This window comes from Pungitius pungitius, chromosome 11, assembly GCF_949316345.1.
Source record: "Pungitius pungitius chromosome 11, fPunPun2.1, whole genome shotgun sequence".
In the NCBI taxonomy this organism is placed as follows: domain Eukaryota; kingdom Metazoa; phylum Chordata; class Actinopteri; order Perciformes; family Gasterosteidae; genus Pungitius; species Pungitius pungitius.
Window position 1 is genome coordinate 177739 of NC_084910.1, and position 16896 is coordinate 194634.

Here is a 16896-nt window from a genome sequence, read left to right on the forward strand (position 1 = left end):
TAAAAACACTACATGTTAGTTCAGATCAGTCTGAATTGTAGTTTAAAAAGTTAACAAAAAATCCTGGTGCTAATATCTCTCAGAAATATATATTTTCTTTTCCATTTTTGTTCCAAATGGCTGGAGGCCAAATCAGCAGCCTTTGCATTTGTTTTTGTCCGGATTCTAACAAAGTAAAAGACACTTTTGTGTGCGATGTGAGTGAGTGAGTGACAGCTCAGTGTGTGTCTCTGCACGCAGTGAGGACTGTGCTGACAGCAGAATGGCTCTGTTGGAAGAAAATTCACACTTCACACCAGATAATCACAATCAAATTGTCTCCTAAGGCGCACACACACACACACACACACACACAAGCCTGTGCACACTAACCGCTCTGCTTCTGATGAACAGAAGGTTGCAAGAAATCCAAAAAGTTTCATACAAGATATCAGTGGCCCCATCTTGTCTCTCTCACACACACACTCACACAGACACTCACACACACACACACACACTCACACAGACACACACACACACTCACACACACACACTCACACAGACACACACACACACACAGAGTATGGAGTCAGCCCCACAGAGGAACAGACTGGTCCTACTGAGCAGCCAGACAATGGTTCTGTCAATCAACCATCAGACCCTGCTGCAGTGCCTGAGGCCTTCTAGCTGCTCGTTAGCTTGTGCAACAGGAAACTGAAACTAGCCTCAAGCTCCTTCAGCCTGTTCATGCTCCACTTTTAGCTGTTTTCTATATCCAGCCGTTCCGCTGAAGTGATTTGGGTCCAGCGCTAAAAAAACATCTGTTGTTGCAAATGTCAAACCTTTTGGATCTCATGGAAATCAGAGCAACTCTGTGTACTTCATGTAAATGTCTTTTTCTTTTTGTGTTTTCTATGTGTTTCAGGCGGGACCAAAGACATTGGATCCGCATTGACCAGGATGTGTATGAGGCATCGCAGTATAGAGGCCAAACTCAAACACTTCTCCATGTAAGCAACACGACACACACTCTACTGCTTTGTGACTGGATGAAATGTAAAAGCTTCCCCTCTACAGACACATTAAAAGTCACTCACATTAAGCGATGCAATGTTCACTTATGATTGATTTTTGAGTATTTACATAACATGTTAGCACCCGATTAACATCTGATTGGGTTAATGGAACGGGCAATATAACATATAAATGAATACAAATTTGCTATATATATATATATATATATATATATATATATATATATATATATATATATATAGTGAAGATAAGGGACATCTTTTACTAGTCTAAAGTCTAAAGACAGCATGACAGTCAAGTGTACTCTTGTCAACCTACGGGACGATTATATCTGTCATTATTTCCCTTTACCCCCTGTATCCACATTAGTGATGATTATTCATCAAAAACGTAAAAATATTTTGTGAAAGCCCTGTTTGGTTAGAAATCGACCAGCTCGATGCTGCAGTTGAATTTGGTTGTGTTTCAGTTCTACCTAAACTGTTCCTGAATAGCGCACATGACATTGTGTGTGTGAGGGTGAGAATGCACCTCGTCGTGGAATTCTGGTCAAGAGACGATTTGTCTGGCAACACACACACACACACACACACACACACACACACACACACACACACACACACACACACACACACTAGACGAGGGTCTCTCTCATTTCAGTTGGCATTTCAGTAAAGATTCCACTTGGATCTCCATAGCAGGGGCTGCACATAGGGAGTGGGAGTGGGGGGGCTTGGTCACCACCCACCCACTAACACACTCTCTCTTTGCAGGAGGGGGAAGACTAATTTTAGTTTCATGCAGTAAGCCGGCAGCAGCTGTCTACCTCTCACATTCACAGCCACTTCAACACAATCTGAAATACACAAGGAACACGGATTGGCTGATGATTGACAGATATGATGGGTTGTTAGGTTTTATTGACCAATCATAGAGGCTATTTGGTATACAAATAATTAAACCAGAGCAGTTCATGCTTTAGATTCATTTCAATTGGGACAGGGTTATAATGCATGATGGTTGTATTGAATTGTTTAACTGGTTGAGCTCCACTCAGATGAGGAGTAAGTATCCTGGTGTTTCCACAGGGCCTTCCTGGAGGGTCTGATCAACCCTCTCCAGGACCAGGTGGAGGATTGGAAAAGAGGAGTCAACACTTTGGACAAGGACCATGCTAAAGGTAGGACAAACTCATGTAACTACACACACAATAAAGTAACCCAACATGCTCATCCTGTAATTTGTCATGAAAACGCCTCTCCAACATTTACAGCAATGTGATTTTTATCATGAGCTAAAACGTAGTTTGACATGAAGGTTCCCATCCGGTTCTGTTCCCCAGTATGTAACAGGTGTTTGAGCCCTTGTATCCTAACAGTTTTCACAAAGTTAAATATTTCACCGTGTCCATCTGAACCAGAGTACAAAAGAGCCCGGCAGGAAATAAAGAAGAAGGCCTCGGACACACTGAAACTTCAGAAGAAAGCCAAGAAAGGTAAAAATAAACGTTATTACCCAAAACAGCCCTGCAAAGGGCAGGGGATCTAATAATTAGGGAGACACATCTTGTATCAACAACCTTAAACTATGAAGTAGTACCAGACTCGTATGTCACAGGATTCGTTGCTTAGTCATCCAAGTTTATAACTTATTCAGACTACATTACTTAGGACTGAATATATAGCATAATAAGCTCAAATAGGACAACGCCCAACTTTTTCTGATGTTTTCATTAGAGAGCAGTGGTGTTTAATAGAAGAAGTTTTCCCTCAGTGATGAGAAGTGTGCAGATCCAGCCAGAGTAAACAGGACCTTATTGGGAAGCACGCTGAGAGCCAAAGGCTTTTTCTTTCTGCAGTTGGCTCCGGTTCCTCGTATGCATCCATCTACCCAGAGGACAAAGGGCCATACGCAAATAAGGAACTAGATCATTATGCTTCTACAATGTTTGACATTTAGGGCATTTAGGTGGGTTTCTTTTAAAGAGATCAATGCTTCTTCTTACTCCTACTACACATTAGACTTAACTCTAAACTGATGCTGCACATTACTTATACTGAAGACAGGTGACACACTTCTACAGTACTTTGACAATTGTGAAATATATACTAAGACATGAATAAATTCAAATCTATTGTCTGATAATATGTGTATTGCTTTGGCATCTAGAGGCATTAGACTGCACCTTAGCTGACGCATTAGTGTTAAGTGCTGGCACTGCTTCGGTTGACCTGGATCTTTTTTTCCTCTTCCTCTCCCCTGTGGTTCTGATGCCATCCTCCTCCTCATGCTGCACTGCAGCTGATCATCTGGGTAAGTCAGTTGGTGGAATGGACACGCTGAAAGCACAAAGCACAAAGGTTGCATTTTGAAAAAACAACCCCGTTTGAATATGTGTATCTGCTGCTTGGCAACTACATGAATGTATAGTCGGTGAGTCTTTGGTCCCCTGTGAGAATGTACTTCACGAATGGACTCCATGGCTCATAGCTTTTAGCGCGGCCTCGTCTGCCTCCTCTCATTCATTCATTGTCTGTAGAACTGGGTCCGAGGTCCACGTTGTGAAGCACCCAGAGAGCCTGTGAAGGGTCCTCGAAAAGGAAGTTGAACGGAGGAGTAGCTGAGCCCCCGCATGCATGATGTTTGAGATAGAAAAAGGTTTCTTTCACTGATAGAGTGATTCTTCTGAAGAAGAAGTGAAGAGCACTCTATTTGAGCACAGAAATCAGCGCCTATCTGAGGTGTGGATAGGTGTCTTGTGGGGGGGGGTTTACCTGAGACCTCAGCCTTGCAGAGTAACAGCCTGTGACTGCAGCCTAATGTGACCTAATGTGATGGAATCATGTGTTCGGCCTCATATACATGTGTGCAGAGTCCGGGGGCCCAACATATACAACCTGGCTCTACTATTGATTATTATTACTGAGAGTTGTTTCACTGTTAACCTAAAACCTTTTGATGAATAATAGTATAACAAAGCAAAGCGTATAAAGAGAGACATTCTAACCACTGAATATGCAGTGCGTTTGTCTGTGTTTATTCATTTATAAGCACATTAGATCATCTATTTAATCCAAATAGCTTCATCTAATTAAGTGATGACGCTTACTTAAATTGACTAGTAAAATGGATTACCATTACTTGGTTGAATTAACAGACATCTCCATTGTGTTGTTGCTGAGTCATCTTTGGGGTGTGAATCCAAAGATGCAGTCGACGTCAGAGGCACTATTTTCAGTAATTGAACTCTGAGGCGCGTCTGACATGTTTATCAGGATTGATGTGTTTTCAGTCCGTGCTCTTTGACCTTCAAGGACCCTCAGTGCCGGTCTGCGGTTGAACAGACGGAGGAGGTAGCAGCGATGGGCTCGCCATTCTCATGCTCACTCATGCCAGGATGTGCATAGATAAAAAGGGTTTTTATTGATCATCGGTCAACAGGAAGCTGAAGTGAGGGCGTTAAACACCTCTAAGGACACTTAAGATCACTAACAAAACGGCAACAAAGGAAATATTTGGCTTTCCGTGCGTCTGGGACCAAGTGGCTCTGCTTCCAGTAGCGTCAGTGGTTATGTAGAGAGAACAGTCTGCCAAGGCTTGAACTGCATTCTACTGCATGCCAAGGAGACACCACAGCATCACCGCCTGTTGGCCCTTAAAACCTACTTTTCTACATTGAGGCCCACTGAGGCCTAAGTTTTAACGTGTTTTTTCATTCATATAAAACAATTTAATGGAAGCGGGGCGTTTTTTTCTTTTTTTTTTCTCAATACCACGTAACAACAGTCCTGAAATTCACTAAAAGCATCTTTCTATGTTCCATAGAGTTGAAATAATGTCGTTTTACCTGTTGGTATTTGTATTGTTTAGATGCACTTGTGCTAATTAAGGTATTATTTTCATAAAATGATTCAACAGCTGTGAATAAGTAGTGATCAAAGGTTTTGAACCATGTGCCCCTCTTACATTCTACTTCCTCGGCAACAGGAGGACAAAGATAAACCTTTCTTGGAGGGAAGTGATTAATAATGAGTTTTGGAAGCCAGACTAATGACTGACGCCTGTCTATCCCTCGCAGACTTTCTCGTATAACCACTTCCCTACAAAACCTTGTACAATATAATTATATACTTGTCGGCTTAAAAAGTGGCGGTTGAGCGAATTATATACTGCAATTTGGGCTTTTTACGGGCCATCGACTTCCTCATGATCTCCAGAGCTCAGTAATATAGTAGAAACTGCCATAAACACAAACATAACTCAGATTCCTCTGTGTCAGAGTCACCAAACCGACTTGGTAGATGAATTCGCTCCATATGTGCAGTAAAGAATGGAAAAACTAAGCAGTCACCTTCCCATCAACTTAGAACTTGTGTCTGTGCTTTTTAGTTAGTGTTGATTATCATTTCCTTTGTAGTGTAGTCGACTGATGGAGAGATACAGTCTATCGCACACAATCTCTAGAAAGAGCACAGCTGCTCATGTTTTACATTGTTGTTAAAGGCGATTCGTCCTCTATCAGCGAGATGTTGAGCCGTGCGTCAATAGAAGAAACCACATTGTTACCCATGGCCTACAATAGCAGACAGACCGACCAGGCCACATAGTTATTCACTGCCGTTTAACCTCAATGTGTGTGTGTGTGTGTGTGTGTGTGTGTGTGTGTGTGTGTGTGTGTGTGTGTGTGTGTGTGTGTGTGTGTGTGTGTGTGTGTGTGTGTGTGTGTGTGTGTGTGTGTGTGTGTGTGTGTGTGTGTGTAATCTCTGGAGGTCGGCAGCCTTCCTGCCTCCTTGGAGAACTCAGGAGGGCTCGGTCCTTCTTCAGGGTGTCCGCTGTGTGGACGCACACCTCCAAACACCACACATGGCACAGAGACGCAGCACACAGTGCTTAACTACAGAGTCACCTTGGGACTGTGATTGCCCTGAGACCTTCCTGGATTCAATATGCATATTCATACACACCGCACACGGACAGATGGTCTTGGAGATACACACCTCTCATTAGTGAGAGCACACACACATTGTCTGTTTGACAAAGAGACGCAGTTGTCCCTTTTCGTCTCAGGGTATACGGGATTGATGTCAGAGACGAGCAACGGTTTATCTTTAAAGAAGATAGCCAGAGACGGGACACGCTCCATGACAAGAGGACAAGAGCGGCCCTTCATACCGAGGAGATAGCCAAAAAAGTAGTGGCCACGTTGTCAAGATAGCATCGTCTCCAATGAGAAGCTTCAGGGTAGAGCAGGAGTAACCTTCTCAGCCAACACTAGTGAGAAGTGATGCAAATTAACAATAACAACACCAAATGCTCAGTTCATTTGTCCATGTTACATTAGCATTAGCATTGTGGTGAAGTCAATTAAAGGGACAATATGGTGTATCTGGGTTGTAGGGTTTAAATACCGTCAGTAATATCTACATTTTCTTTTTCTCCTCAAGGTCGTGGAGACATCCAGCCCCAGTTGGACAGCGCCATGCAGGATGTCAGTGATAAATACATCCTGCTGGAGGAGACGGAGAAACAGGCCCTGAGGAAGGCTCTCCTAGAGGACAGACAGAGGTTCTGCTGTTTCGTAGCCATGCTGCGGCCTGTGGTGGTGAGTACAGAGACGAAGCAGTGTCTCTGCTGTTTGTTTCCATCCCACAAACCGGAAAGGTCCATTACCACGCTCTCTACTTCATCCCTTTACCAAAGGGTGGCTATTCTTTCTCCAGGCCATCCTTTTGCTTTCAGTGTAATGGATCCTTCGGTGAGAGCTGGTTCTACCGCTCTGCTCTCTTTCTCTCATTCATCATTTTAGGACGAGGAGATTTCTATGTTGGGAGAGGTCATCCATCTCCAGGCCATCTCTGATGACCTCAAATCCCTAACTTCTGACCCACACACGCTTCCCGCAGCGAGTGAACAGGTGAGGGAAATATCTGACAGAACCGCTCTTTGTCAGACTCCCGACCTTCATCTCACTGCGTGACCTTTCAACTTCTCATTGGTTCGTTTTCCTGGGATTAGCTAGAGCTGATCCTCTTGTGACTAATATTTCCCTCCTTCTCAGGTGATCTTGGACCTTAAAGGCTCAGACTATGGTTGGTCATATCAAACACCACCCTCATCCCCCAGCACCACCATCTCCCGGAAGTCGAGCATGTGCAGGTAAGGCTCCTACGACCAATCGCAAGACTCAAAGCCGTGAATACGTGAACCTCCCATTTGTCTTTCAAATACACATTTACCTACTTTTTCCATAAAAGCTCTTTGTGCTCCACAGTGTCAAAATGATGTTCAATGGAATTTTGTCTTTTTGATGGCTTGAGGTGAACCAGCTTACAATGTATTGTTATGATAGCATGACATGGACACGCGTGTCATGTGACCCTCTCAGTGGGTGACAGCTCTCAGCAGGACATGAAGGAAAGCTTTTGTGTTGTCTGCCACCCAGTGGTGAACATGGAGAAGTTTTAAGTTTAGCTTCATGTCCTGTTTGTTAGTGATAATTGTTCATTATTTCACTCCGCTCAAATGAGTTTGATTGGATCTACTTTGTCAAAGCAAAGAGGCAAGGATAAATAGAATAGAATAGATAGGTGGAGCACATAAGAATAAAGAAGTGCATGTTGTTGTTGTTTCACAGCTGTCTGCCACCGTCTGTCCTCCTGCTCTTTGTGTGTCTCGCAATGAACATGATTCTGTTCTAAAGAGCCAGATGTTAGGTGAAGCTGGGGTTGTATATTGCTTTGCAATTTTCGGGTTGTGGGATTTCTGCAATTGAATTGAAACGTAGATGAGATGTTATGTCACAATGGGAGTCTTTAAAGTCCTTCCAGATTCTCAAAACATTTGCAACATGCAATAGAGGATCTTTGCATCCACCCCAACAGTTGATGAAGGATTTTACTTTAATGCTTCACAATTTGAATTCCTCATTTTTAGTTTGCACGCGGTCTGGTTTTTATGAGTTTACCATTGTTATAGTTGTTACTTTCAAGTCTTAATTCACACATTAATTATACCCAGACTTTATGCTTTTTTGCTTTTCATGTGATTATTCTGAAACCCTGGGATTTCCTGCCTGTCATTATGTGGGTTTGTTGTGACTGGATTGGCCTCAGTCACTGCCTGCTGCATCTTGGTGTGCTAATTGTTTCCCACCCTGTCTCCCCCCAATCCCCCGCCTTCATTCCCTCTTCTTTTTAAATTTCTTTTGTTCTTTCTTTCCTTTTAATCCATGTCTTTGGGTGCACTTGATTCCCTTTACCGGCTCCTGTCCTTCTCTGGTCCTCCTCTCAACCATCACTGCTTCCCCTCTCACAGTAGTCTGAACAGCGTTAACAGTAGTGACTCCAGGGGATCCAGTGGCTCTCACTCTCATTCTCCTTCCTCCTCTTCTTCCTCCTCTTCCTCACACCACCTCTTCCACCACCATCACCCCCGCCCACGGTACCGTAGCTCCACGCTACCGCAGCAGGCCCCGGCTCGGCTCTCCAGCATCTCCTCCCACGACTCTGGCTTCATTTCTTCATCACACGACCAATTCACGTCGTCCAAGTCCTCCTCGCCCATGGCAGCGGAAACAAAGGTAAGAATAGTCCTCAGACACCCACCCGTTACTATATCTTTGCCTGTAAGTATGTACACATGGTTGAGACTATAAACCTCAAAATGCCCCATGATTTCCAAGTGATTGTCGTAGAGCCCAAAGCACCAATCCACTGGAGCCTTTTCCCACTTCCTCACTGTGTGAGGCCGGCAGCAGTGATCACCTTGACGTCATTTTACTGCTACAATTATAGCCTAAAGGCCCAGGATATTAGTCGGCTTCCATTCTGTCCCAGGGCAAAAACGGGTCAGCCCCATCCTGCTATTAAAGTGCTGACTGCTGTGACTGACTGTGGTTTGGCTTGAGCATGCTGCGTGTTGTATTTTCATTAAACGTATATCAGTAAAATAACACAGTTACAGTGTCAACAGCATATTTTAAAATCTGCAGCAGGTCTCATTCTGATGGCTTTATCCAACCATCAGAACCAGCGTTTAAGATTAATCAACAATGTGATTATCCGCTGGGGGCCGTCCATGAGAAGCGGCAGCACGTGCTCACATTGTTTTTGCACGCCAGCAACCACAGCCCCCCCCCCCCCCCCCCCCCGTCCAGAACACATTGGTATAGTTAGACTCCCAAGTTTTTATGATGTAGGGAAGGTGGTTTGGCAAGTCCATATCTGACTCATTTACAGTAAACTCCCAGGAACCGGCTCTCTTGTTGCCTCTCCGTGGGTGAGTGGGTTATGTTTGAAGGGGGGGGGGGGGCAGTCTCAAGGCTAAACCGGGCTTACTCCTTAACCAAGGGTCCAGATGGTTAACACTTAATGTGGATGCCTTTCATTACCGTCTATTTTCAACAGCCACTTCAACGGAGGGCGTGGTTCTGTTGGCCCAAACTCCTTCCCTCCCTTCTGTGGAGAGCACCGTGCACAAGATGATTTCCCTTTAAGCACATTATTAAAGGCACAATGAGGATGATTTCCCTGAAAAGACCTCCAGGAGGTCGCGACGACACTGTGAAAGAAGTGCATAGCTGACGAGGGGGAAATGTGTCCCTCCATAACGAGAGTGAATCTGGGGGTTGTCTTTCAACCGCTGGCAAGCACCCGAAATCCAACTTTGAAGTTGGATTTGGAACCATACAAAGTGGAACCGACAAATCCTTCTCCTTGTGCTTTTAACCTTATTAAAATCACCGGGCTAATACATGTCCGTGCAGTCGGCTCTACAGGCGTCACCGGGCTCATCTCCTCACTAACTGCTGACAGCTGTGGAAAGTCGCCTGTTCTCTAACAAACTGCTTCTCGCTGCTTGTTACCTGCTGACACGTCTGTCTTTGAACCCCCCCCCCCCCTCCTTTCTGCTCCTGCTTGCTGCTCTCGCTGTCCCAGCCTCGGCCTTGTTCCAGTTCCTCTGTGGTGTCAGAGACTGGGCAGCTGCACAGTGACTGCAGCGCCCCCTCTCCTCTGGCTGCTGCTAGTGCACCCCGGCCCGCTCCTGACCAGGTGAAACACACTCGCCCACCCCCCACATGAATGGCCGCTGTGGCGACGGCTCCGTCACGCTACACTTCAAACGCCGCGCTGCATTGCATCGACTTTCTGTCCCTCGGTTTCTCCGCTTCTCATCAGTTTGGCACCATTTGCTTTCGTTCTGTGTTGTATTGATGAATATCAAGTCCTTGTGGTTTTTGTGTTACTTTTGTATGATTTCTCCTGTTATGTGGTTCGTTTGGTTTTTATTTTCCACTGTTTATCATTTCATTAATTGATCCCGTTTTGTGTTCTATTTTGTCGGTTTCTGTTATCATCACTTCATCAACACCAGTTGTCCAATGGCTACACTGACCACTACAATCCGGCCAGTTCCCCTTACATGCATACCAACGGAGGGAGTTTGGGGTCAGGGTCAGGCACTGCCTTCCCCTTCTTCCCTCCTTCCTCGCCATCCTACAACACCACCTCCTCGTCCGCCTCCTCCTCATGCCCCACTCGCTCATGGTCACGTCCCGCCTCAGCCTTGGTGCCGGACCAACCTCACAGCTGCACGCTGGGCTCCCCCATGGTGCCTTCATCACAGGTCCCCAGCTGGAAGGTGTGTTCATGCCCCTCAGGCTCGATGTTGGACTTGTTCCCATCGTCCTCTCTTCATCAAACCTTGCTCTGTGGCTGATGTTCATCACTTGTCTTCTTTTTGACTTTGTTTAATGTGCAGCTGAAACGAGTGAGAAGGTTTTGTGGCTCCTCATCAGAAGCGCATTGGAGAAATGTGCCGTACAGTGAACACTTGTTCACCATGACTTCTCTTCCAGGACTGGGCCAAGCCAGGCCCGTATGACCAGCCCATGGTCAACACATTGAGGAGGAAGAAAGGCAAAGAGAGCCCAGCAGTGGTGGACATCAATGGTAATGCGAGCCATGACAGCATCCGTTTCTCCGGGCCGGGCTCAACCCCCCCCCCGGCGCCGGCTCTGGCTGCGCTCCAAACATCTGCATCAGTGGAGGAGAACACATCTGTGGCTGCACCTCTCAAGGTCAGTTTTAGCCAATATCGCTTTCTTACAGGTATTTGTGTTGTACTTATTCCTTGGCTGTGTTTTGTTGTTTAATGACCTTCATGCTACATAGATACCTGGTGCAGTGGTCATAAGTCACATGGCAGATTTAGAAAAAAGGGGCGGTCAACCATAGTACCACCATAACCTCTAGTAAATATTCATTCTGATGACTTTTTGCTGCTCTATGGTGTTAGATGGAAAGGAGTGCCTTGTGATTTCCAACAGTTAGTTGTGACTGTCTGAAACAATATTAGTTTTTCTCTGCAGCAGAGGGCGAATTGGCCCTGAATCATCACCAGTAGTTCAGTCCAGTTCTTCCATTATCTCTTAATTAGGCCAATACTGAGAGAAGCACATTAACATATATCTTTGCAGTCATTGCATTTCCAGCAGCATGTTCTGTTCCCTTTTAATGGTTTTATGTACCTGATGCTCTTAAGGTGTCTCGTGACACTCGTGGCCCTACTTAATGCTGTTTCATGTGCTCTTTGCTCCAGGCTGGTGAACTTGAGGCCCACGAGGAATTGGCTCTGGCTTTATCCAGAGGTCTGGAGCTCGACACCCAAAGGTCCAGCAGGGACTCAATGCAGTGTTCCAGTGGCTACAGCACGCAGACCAACACGCCGTGCTGCTCTGAAGACACAATCCCATCACAAGGTGACACTCTTTAAATACGCTGCCAGACTCTTATCCTTCACGATCACGACATACAGCGTCTTGTGTCCATTTTTCGTTAACATCTCTATTTGTTCTTTCTAGTGTCGGACTATGACTATTTCTCAATGGCCGGGGATCAAGAGCCTGAGGAGCATTCTGACTTCGACAAGTCTTCCACCATCCCCAGAAACAGTGACATCAGTCAGTCGTACAGACTTCTGTTCCAGAGCAAACGGCCGGCCTCCACCGCCGGCCTCCCCAGCACGCACACGCCTTCCCACGGGCAGGGGGCCTACTGCCAGGCGCCCTATGCCCCCACGCCCGGCCACACTGGGGCTTATCCTTCAACCCCTACAGGTACAGAGGTCGCTGATGGTGCCAAAATGGACAAATTTACATTTTTGATTTCTTGACGCTGTGTGGTGTCATGTTTTCTCTTTTCTTTTCTTTTAGACTGATTTACTTTCGCAGATTACAAAGGCTGCTTCATAATATACTGAAATGCTCTTCAATATTTTTCCAATGCTTTTTGTTACCATTTATGCTCTATCATTTCAGGAACATGTTCAGGCCAAGGATATTTCTCTGGATCCGGCTCCTATAACGCCTCTGGCTCCTACTCCACAGCCCACGGTCCTGTTGTTGTCACGCCTGGTGTGGCCACAATCCGACGCACCCCCTCTTCAAAACCCTGCGCCCGCCGCTCAGGCTCAGTCGGGGGCACTGGCCCCATCCCTATTCGTACGCCTGTCGTCCCAGTGAAAACCCCCACGGTGCCAAATACGCCTGGAGCAGTAAATGGGAGCAGGGGTGTAGAGGAGGTGGGAGGAGGAGGAGGAGGAGGAAGCCCAGATTCTCCAACATTGGTGGGGCGTGATGATAGCGGCACGCTGCCTGTGATGTCCTGGAGCGGTCAGGCTACAACCAATCCTCCAACTGTACCCCTGTCCTACCAGCGGAAGCTCCACAGTGAGATAAGGCAGGAGGGAGGAGGGGAGGAGGCAGGAGAGGAGTTAGGGGGCAACATGCTGGTGGCCATCCGCAAGGGGGTCAAGCTCAAGAGAACCCTCACCAACGACCGCTCTGCCCCACGCATCCCATGACGCCATGACGCCAAAAACGTGTGAGCACAGGTAAACGAGGTCGGAGGCTTAAAAAGAAATCAAAAAGGCTTCTTTTGGTAGTTGGAGGAACTGATTACACCAGTTCAACGTTTAGCGTTTGCTCATTCTGTAAATGTTCACCTTGCTGCAGAAGACGTCTATGATTTGATATGAAACCACGCACTCATTCAGCTTCTGAATGTCCCCACGATGCCTCGGAAATAATGGAAAGTTTTTCTTTTTTTTTAATTTTGGTTTTGACCTAAAGGTGGAACACAGGTCTACTGAGTCCTTGTAAACTTACGAAAGAAAGACCTACGAATTTAAGTCCTTGAATAAAGGTTTAAGGTACTAAAGATCTTTTGCCAATCCGAGCCTGACGACGACGTCTTCTAGTGAATAAATAACAAGAGAAGCACAGAGTAGCACCACAGTATGTTCATTTGTTTAAGAAGACGGCAAAGACATATTTTACACCCGCTGCTAGTTGCTGAGTCAGAGGGTTGGACCCTCTCCTCAGTGTAAAAGACACAGAGTCAGAGGGTTGGACCCTCTCCTCAGTGTAAAAGACACTGAGTCAGAGGGTTGGACCCTCTCCTCAGTGAAAAAGACACAGAGTCAGAGGGTTGGACCCTCTCCTCAGTGTAAAAGACACTGAGTCAGAGGGTTGGACCCTCTGACTCAGTGTAAAAGACACAGAGTCAGAGGGTTGGACCCTCTCCTCAGTGTAAAAGACACTGAGTCAGAGGGTTGGACCCTCTCCTCAGTGAAAAAGACACAGAGTCAGAGGGTTGGACCCTCTCCTCAGTGAAAAAGACACAGAGTCAGAGGGTTGGACCCTCTCCTCAGTGTAAAAGACACTGAGTCAGAGGGTTGGACCCTCTCCTCAGTGAAAAAGACACAGAGTCAGAGGGTTGGACCCTCTCCTCAGTGTAAAAGACACTGAGTCAGAGGGTTGGACCCTCTCCTCAGTGTAAAAGACACTGCGTGTCATCTGGTTGCATTTTAGCATCGTGGGAGTCAACACATTGACTGATTCCTCTGTTCAGATGCTTCACACTCTGGAAATCCACAGAGCAAACACGCAGCAACACGAGAGCTCCTGGAGAAGAAACATGAACTTCAGAGTTCCAGGAGACGGGGGTGTGACTACGGTGTCACATGGTTGATGCCGTGACATCATCAGCCAGCACAATTAGCGTCTGTTTTAGTTGTTTTACATGATCTGTAAATAATTTAGCATGTGTCTGTTTCTAAGGAGTGTGTTGGTGCTTCATGCTGTTTATTTTCTTCAGCTCCTTCACAATCATTCATTTGACAACTGTAAACACTTATTGATTTAATCTAATGATCATCAAAGGAATTTATTTTGTTGCCAATACTTTTTTTCCAGAATGAATCTCATTTAATCTACAATATCTACATGCTGATGTTTGTAGAAGTCCTCAGTAGTTTGTGTTTATATATTAGTCCTTTATATATTACTACCACTGCGCATTGACAGCTCATGAAATGACTAATGAATGTCACAGTACAGATGTGCCATGTGGAAACTCTACATTAAATCAAAATTACATACACGATTAAACATTTTATCAGACATTTCTTTCAGGACAATTATTGAATGACTTTTCAAAGCAAACGGCTGTGATTGTCATGCAAACAGCTTCTTATTGCTGTCACATCAAAGTCTCACTTCCTTTTGACTTATTCTATTCCACTTTGCAGCAGTCAACTCCACTTCTAGTTATTACCAGTTTTGCAAGTAGCATCAATCTCTTGGTATGTATTTTATCACACTAAGAATGAAGCTCTCACATCAATATGCATTGTGGAATTTAAGAAGTCCATCACCATAGGTACAATGTGGTGTTTAGGAGGCCTTTCCACACACTGCAGACGACCGGATGGAACCAGTTTGGATCCCTGAGTCACCGCCTGTGCGTGAGACCACGTTAACACGATGAAAGACACTCAATGCTCAGCTCCACAGGGGTCTCTTTAACCTTATTTTCTTCTGCTCAGTCTTATTTTTATAAGTATATGTAAAATATCTGAGTAATACATGTATGTATCCGACGACGTGTTAATGACCATCTTGCCACGATTCATTGAAGTCCCATATTTCACACATACACGTCATTGCATTTTGATAATCACATAAATGCTGGCGTGTTTTAAGAAATGAACCATAATCTCACAATATACATGATTTTAGTTTTGAGTTTAACATGTTAAAGCCTGCATCAATGTTATGGGTTCACATTTTTGGGACAAATGGTGTTTGCTGAATGGAGAACTGATTCCAGACCAGTTACCGTTCAGTCAGGACACGGCAAATCTCCAGAATCCTCATTTGATCATTTGTAGAGATGAATATGTTTCTGTTTAACACCTACTTTGAGAATGACGAAGCTGAGAGGAAACTGGTAACAGCCCTGAAATGAAAGTTGCCAGAACAGATGGTGCCATGCAAATGTTTTACTGTTACTTAAAATGATTCATTTTACCCCAGTTAACCTCAGTTCAGAAATGTTGAAGTGATTATCTGCTTTGCATTAAATCTTGTTATGTTTTTAAAAAAGGAATTCATGCCGCCCACAATGTCTGACCAAATCAGACCTGAGGTTTCCAAAGAAAAGCATTGTTCTAGATTTTAAACAAAGGTTTCCTTTGTAGTTAATGTAACGGGAGAAATAGCAGCAAAATATGTGATAATATGAATTATAAAGAAATGATCTCTGCCTGTATTCAAAGGCTCTTTTGAACAGGGAGACGCTCCACGAATCGCTTACATTGAAAAAATAGAGCAAAGATGATATTACTTCAGAGATGTTTCAGGAAACCCGGCTATTAGTTCTGGAGATTGTTGTAGTTCATGTTTTTTTTTGTTTTATTTGGTCGTCAAACCTGTCTAAAACGTATATTATCAACTTGTAATTTCCATATTTAAATTGCTAGCACAAATATATATTATATCAGAGTTACCAAAAGCCAGTATATCCTATGATTAAGACGTTTATAGTTTGTGAGATTTGGAAAGTAAAATAACTTCTTCTAAGTTCTAGTTTAGTTTTTAGCTTATTATCCCCCAGTGGAGAGTTGACCTCTCTTTTGGACTCTGTACAGTTCAACAGGCGACAATGCAGTTTGTTTCAGGAAGTTAAAGGTTGTTGTTTTTTGTGTAATGACAGCTTTAGCAATATAATAAAAATATAAATTTTGCTTTGGCTCTATGACTTCTTTAATGTATTGTTGATGGATCAAGATGACGGATCAAACATTAGAACAGAACACTGTTTCTCTTTCAGGCCTAAAACATCTTAAACCGATCAATTTCATCTCATCAATATTTCCTAACTTTAAGATACATCGTTTAGCTTTCACTACAATTTCCATATATTAGCTTTATAACACTGCCCTTATCTGCAGGTTGCAGCTTGGTGGACATGAAATAATGTACAATCAAACTTTTGAAGCCTTTCACGTTTTGACTGGAACGTCAACTTTGAAAGCAGCCACTGAAAAGCTGAGTAGTTTATTTGTGCATTAATGTGTCATTGAGTAACCCGTGTGCCCGTTCTGCTTCACATCCTCCCAGTCTGTAAAGTTAGGTAGTGTTTGTGAAATATTCTCATGTACACGTTCAAAGGTAACTGAAGAGCAGGATGACACGTTTTAAAAAGAAAAGCCCTTCCCTACATCTACGTCACCAGATGACGTGCTTGTTTCCGGCCACCAGGGGGCGCTGAACTCCTTTAACACCCCCGAACCTGGTAAAGAGCTTCTCTCAAACAAAGCACGACTCCTCCCATCCTTAGAGGCCTGGAAACACTCGTTTTTATAAATAAAAGTATCGCCCAAAACACCCAGTTGGGCCTCGTCGCACAGAAGTCATAGAAAGAGATTATGAGTGAGAAGAAAGCTTTTTACGCCCCTGGAGCAGGTTTCCTCCCGGACTCAAATATCTTCCATGTGGTGTCATATTTTCTCCGGGTGAACAGCTCAAATGCGCCCTGC

The 16896-nt window shown here is 44.6% G+C and overlaps 1 protein-coding gene across 8 annotated transcripts in view; it reads left to right on the forward strand.

Annotated features, from left to right (window-relative positions):
* The window catches only part of LOC119197179 (protein MTSS 1-like), a 38433-nt gene extending 22332 nt beyond the window's left edge, over window positions 1-16101 (forward strand). Inside the window, exons 4-18 of one of the 8 annotated variants that reach the window (XM_062565343.1) lie at window positions 905-989; window positions 2103-2194; window positions 2435-2509; window positions 3316-3327; window positions 6459-6616; window positions 6821-6928; window positions 7073-7170; window positions 8329-8593; window positions 9951-10064; window positions 10387-10653; window positions 10871-11092; window positions 11614-11773; window positions 11876-12130; window positions 12332-12906; window positions 13926-16101. In XM_062565343.1, coding sequence (XP_062421327.1) covers window positions 905-989; window positions 2103-2194; window positions 2435-2509; window positions 3316-3327; window positions 6459-6616; window positions 6821-6928; window positions 7073-7170; window positions 8329-8593; window positions 9951-10064; window positions 10387-10653; window positions 10871-11092; window positions 11614-11773; window positions 11876-12130; window positions 12332-12876 — 2456 coding nt within the window. In that variant the 3' untranslated portion in view covers window positions 12877-12906; window positions 13926-16101. Of the gene's footprint in view, window positions 1-904; window positions 990-2102; window positions 2195-2434; window positions 2510-3315; window positions 3328-6458; window positions 6617-6820; window positions 6929-7072; window positions 7171-8328; window positions 8594-9950; window positions 10065-10386; window positions 10654-10870; window positions 11093-11613; window positions 11774-11875; window positions 12131-12331 lie in introns of all 8 variants that reach the window. The other 7 variants (XM_062565342.1, XM_037453255.2, XM_062565344.1 and 4 more) reach the window with 7 other exon arrangements.
* The last annotated feature ends 795 nt before the right edge of the window (window positions 16102-16896 follow it).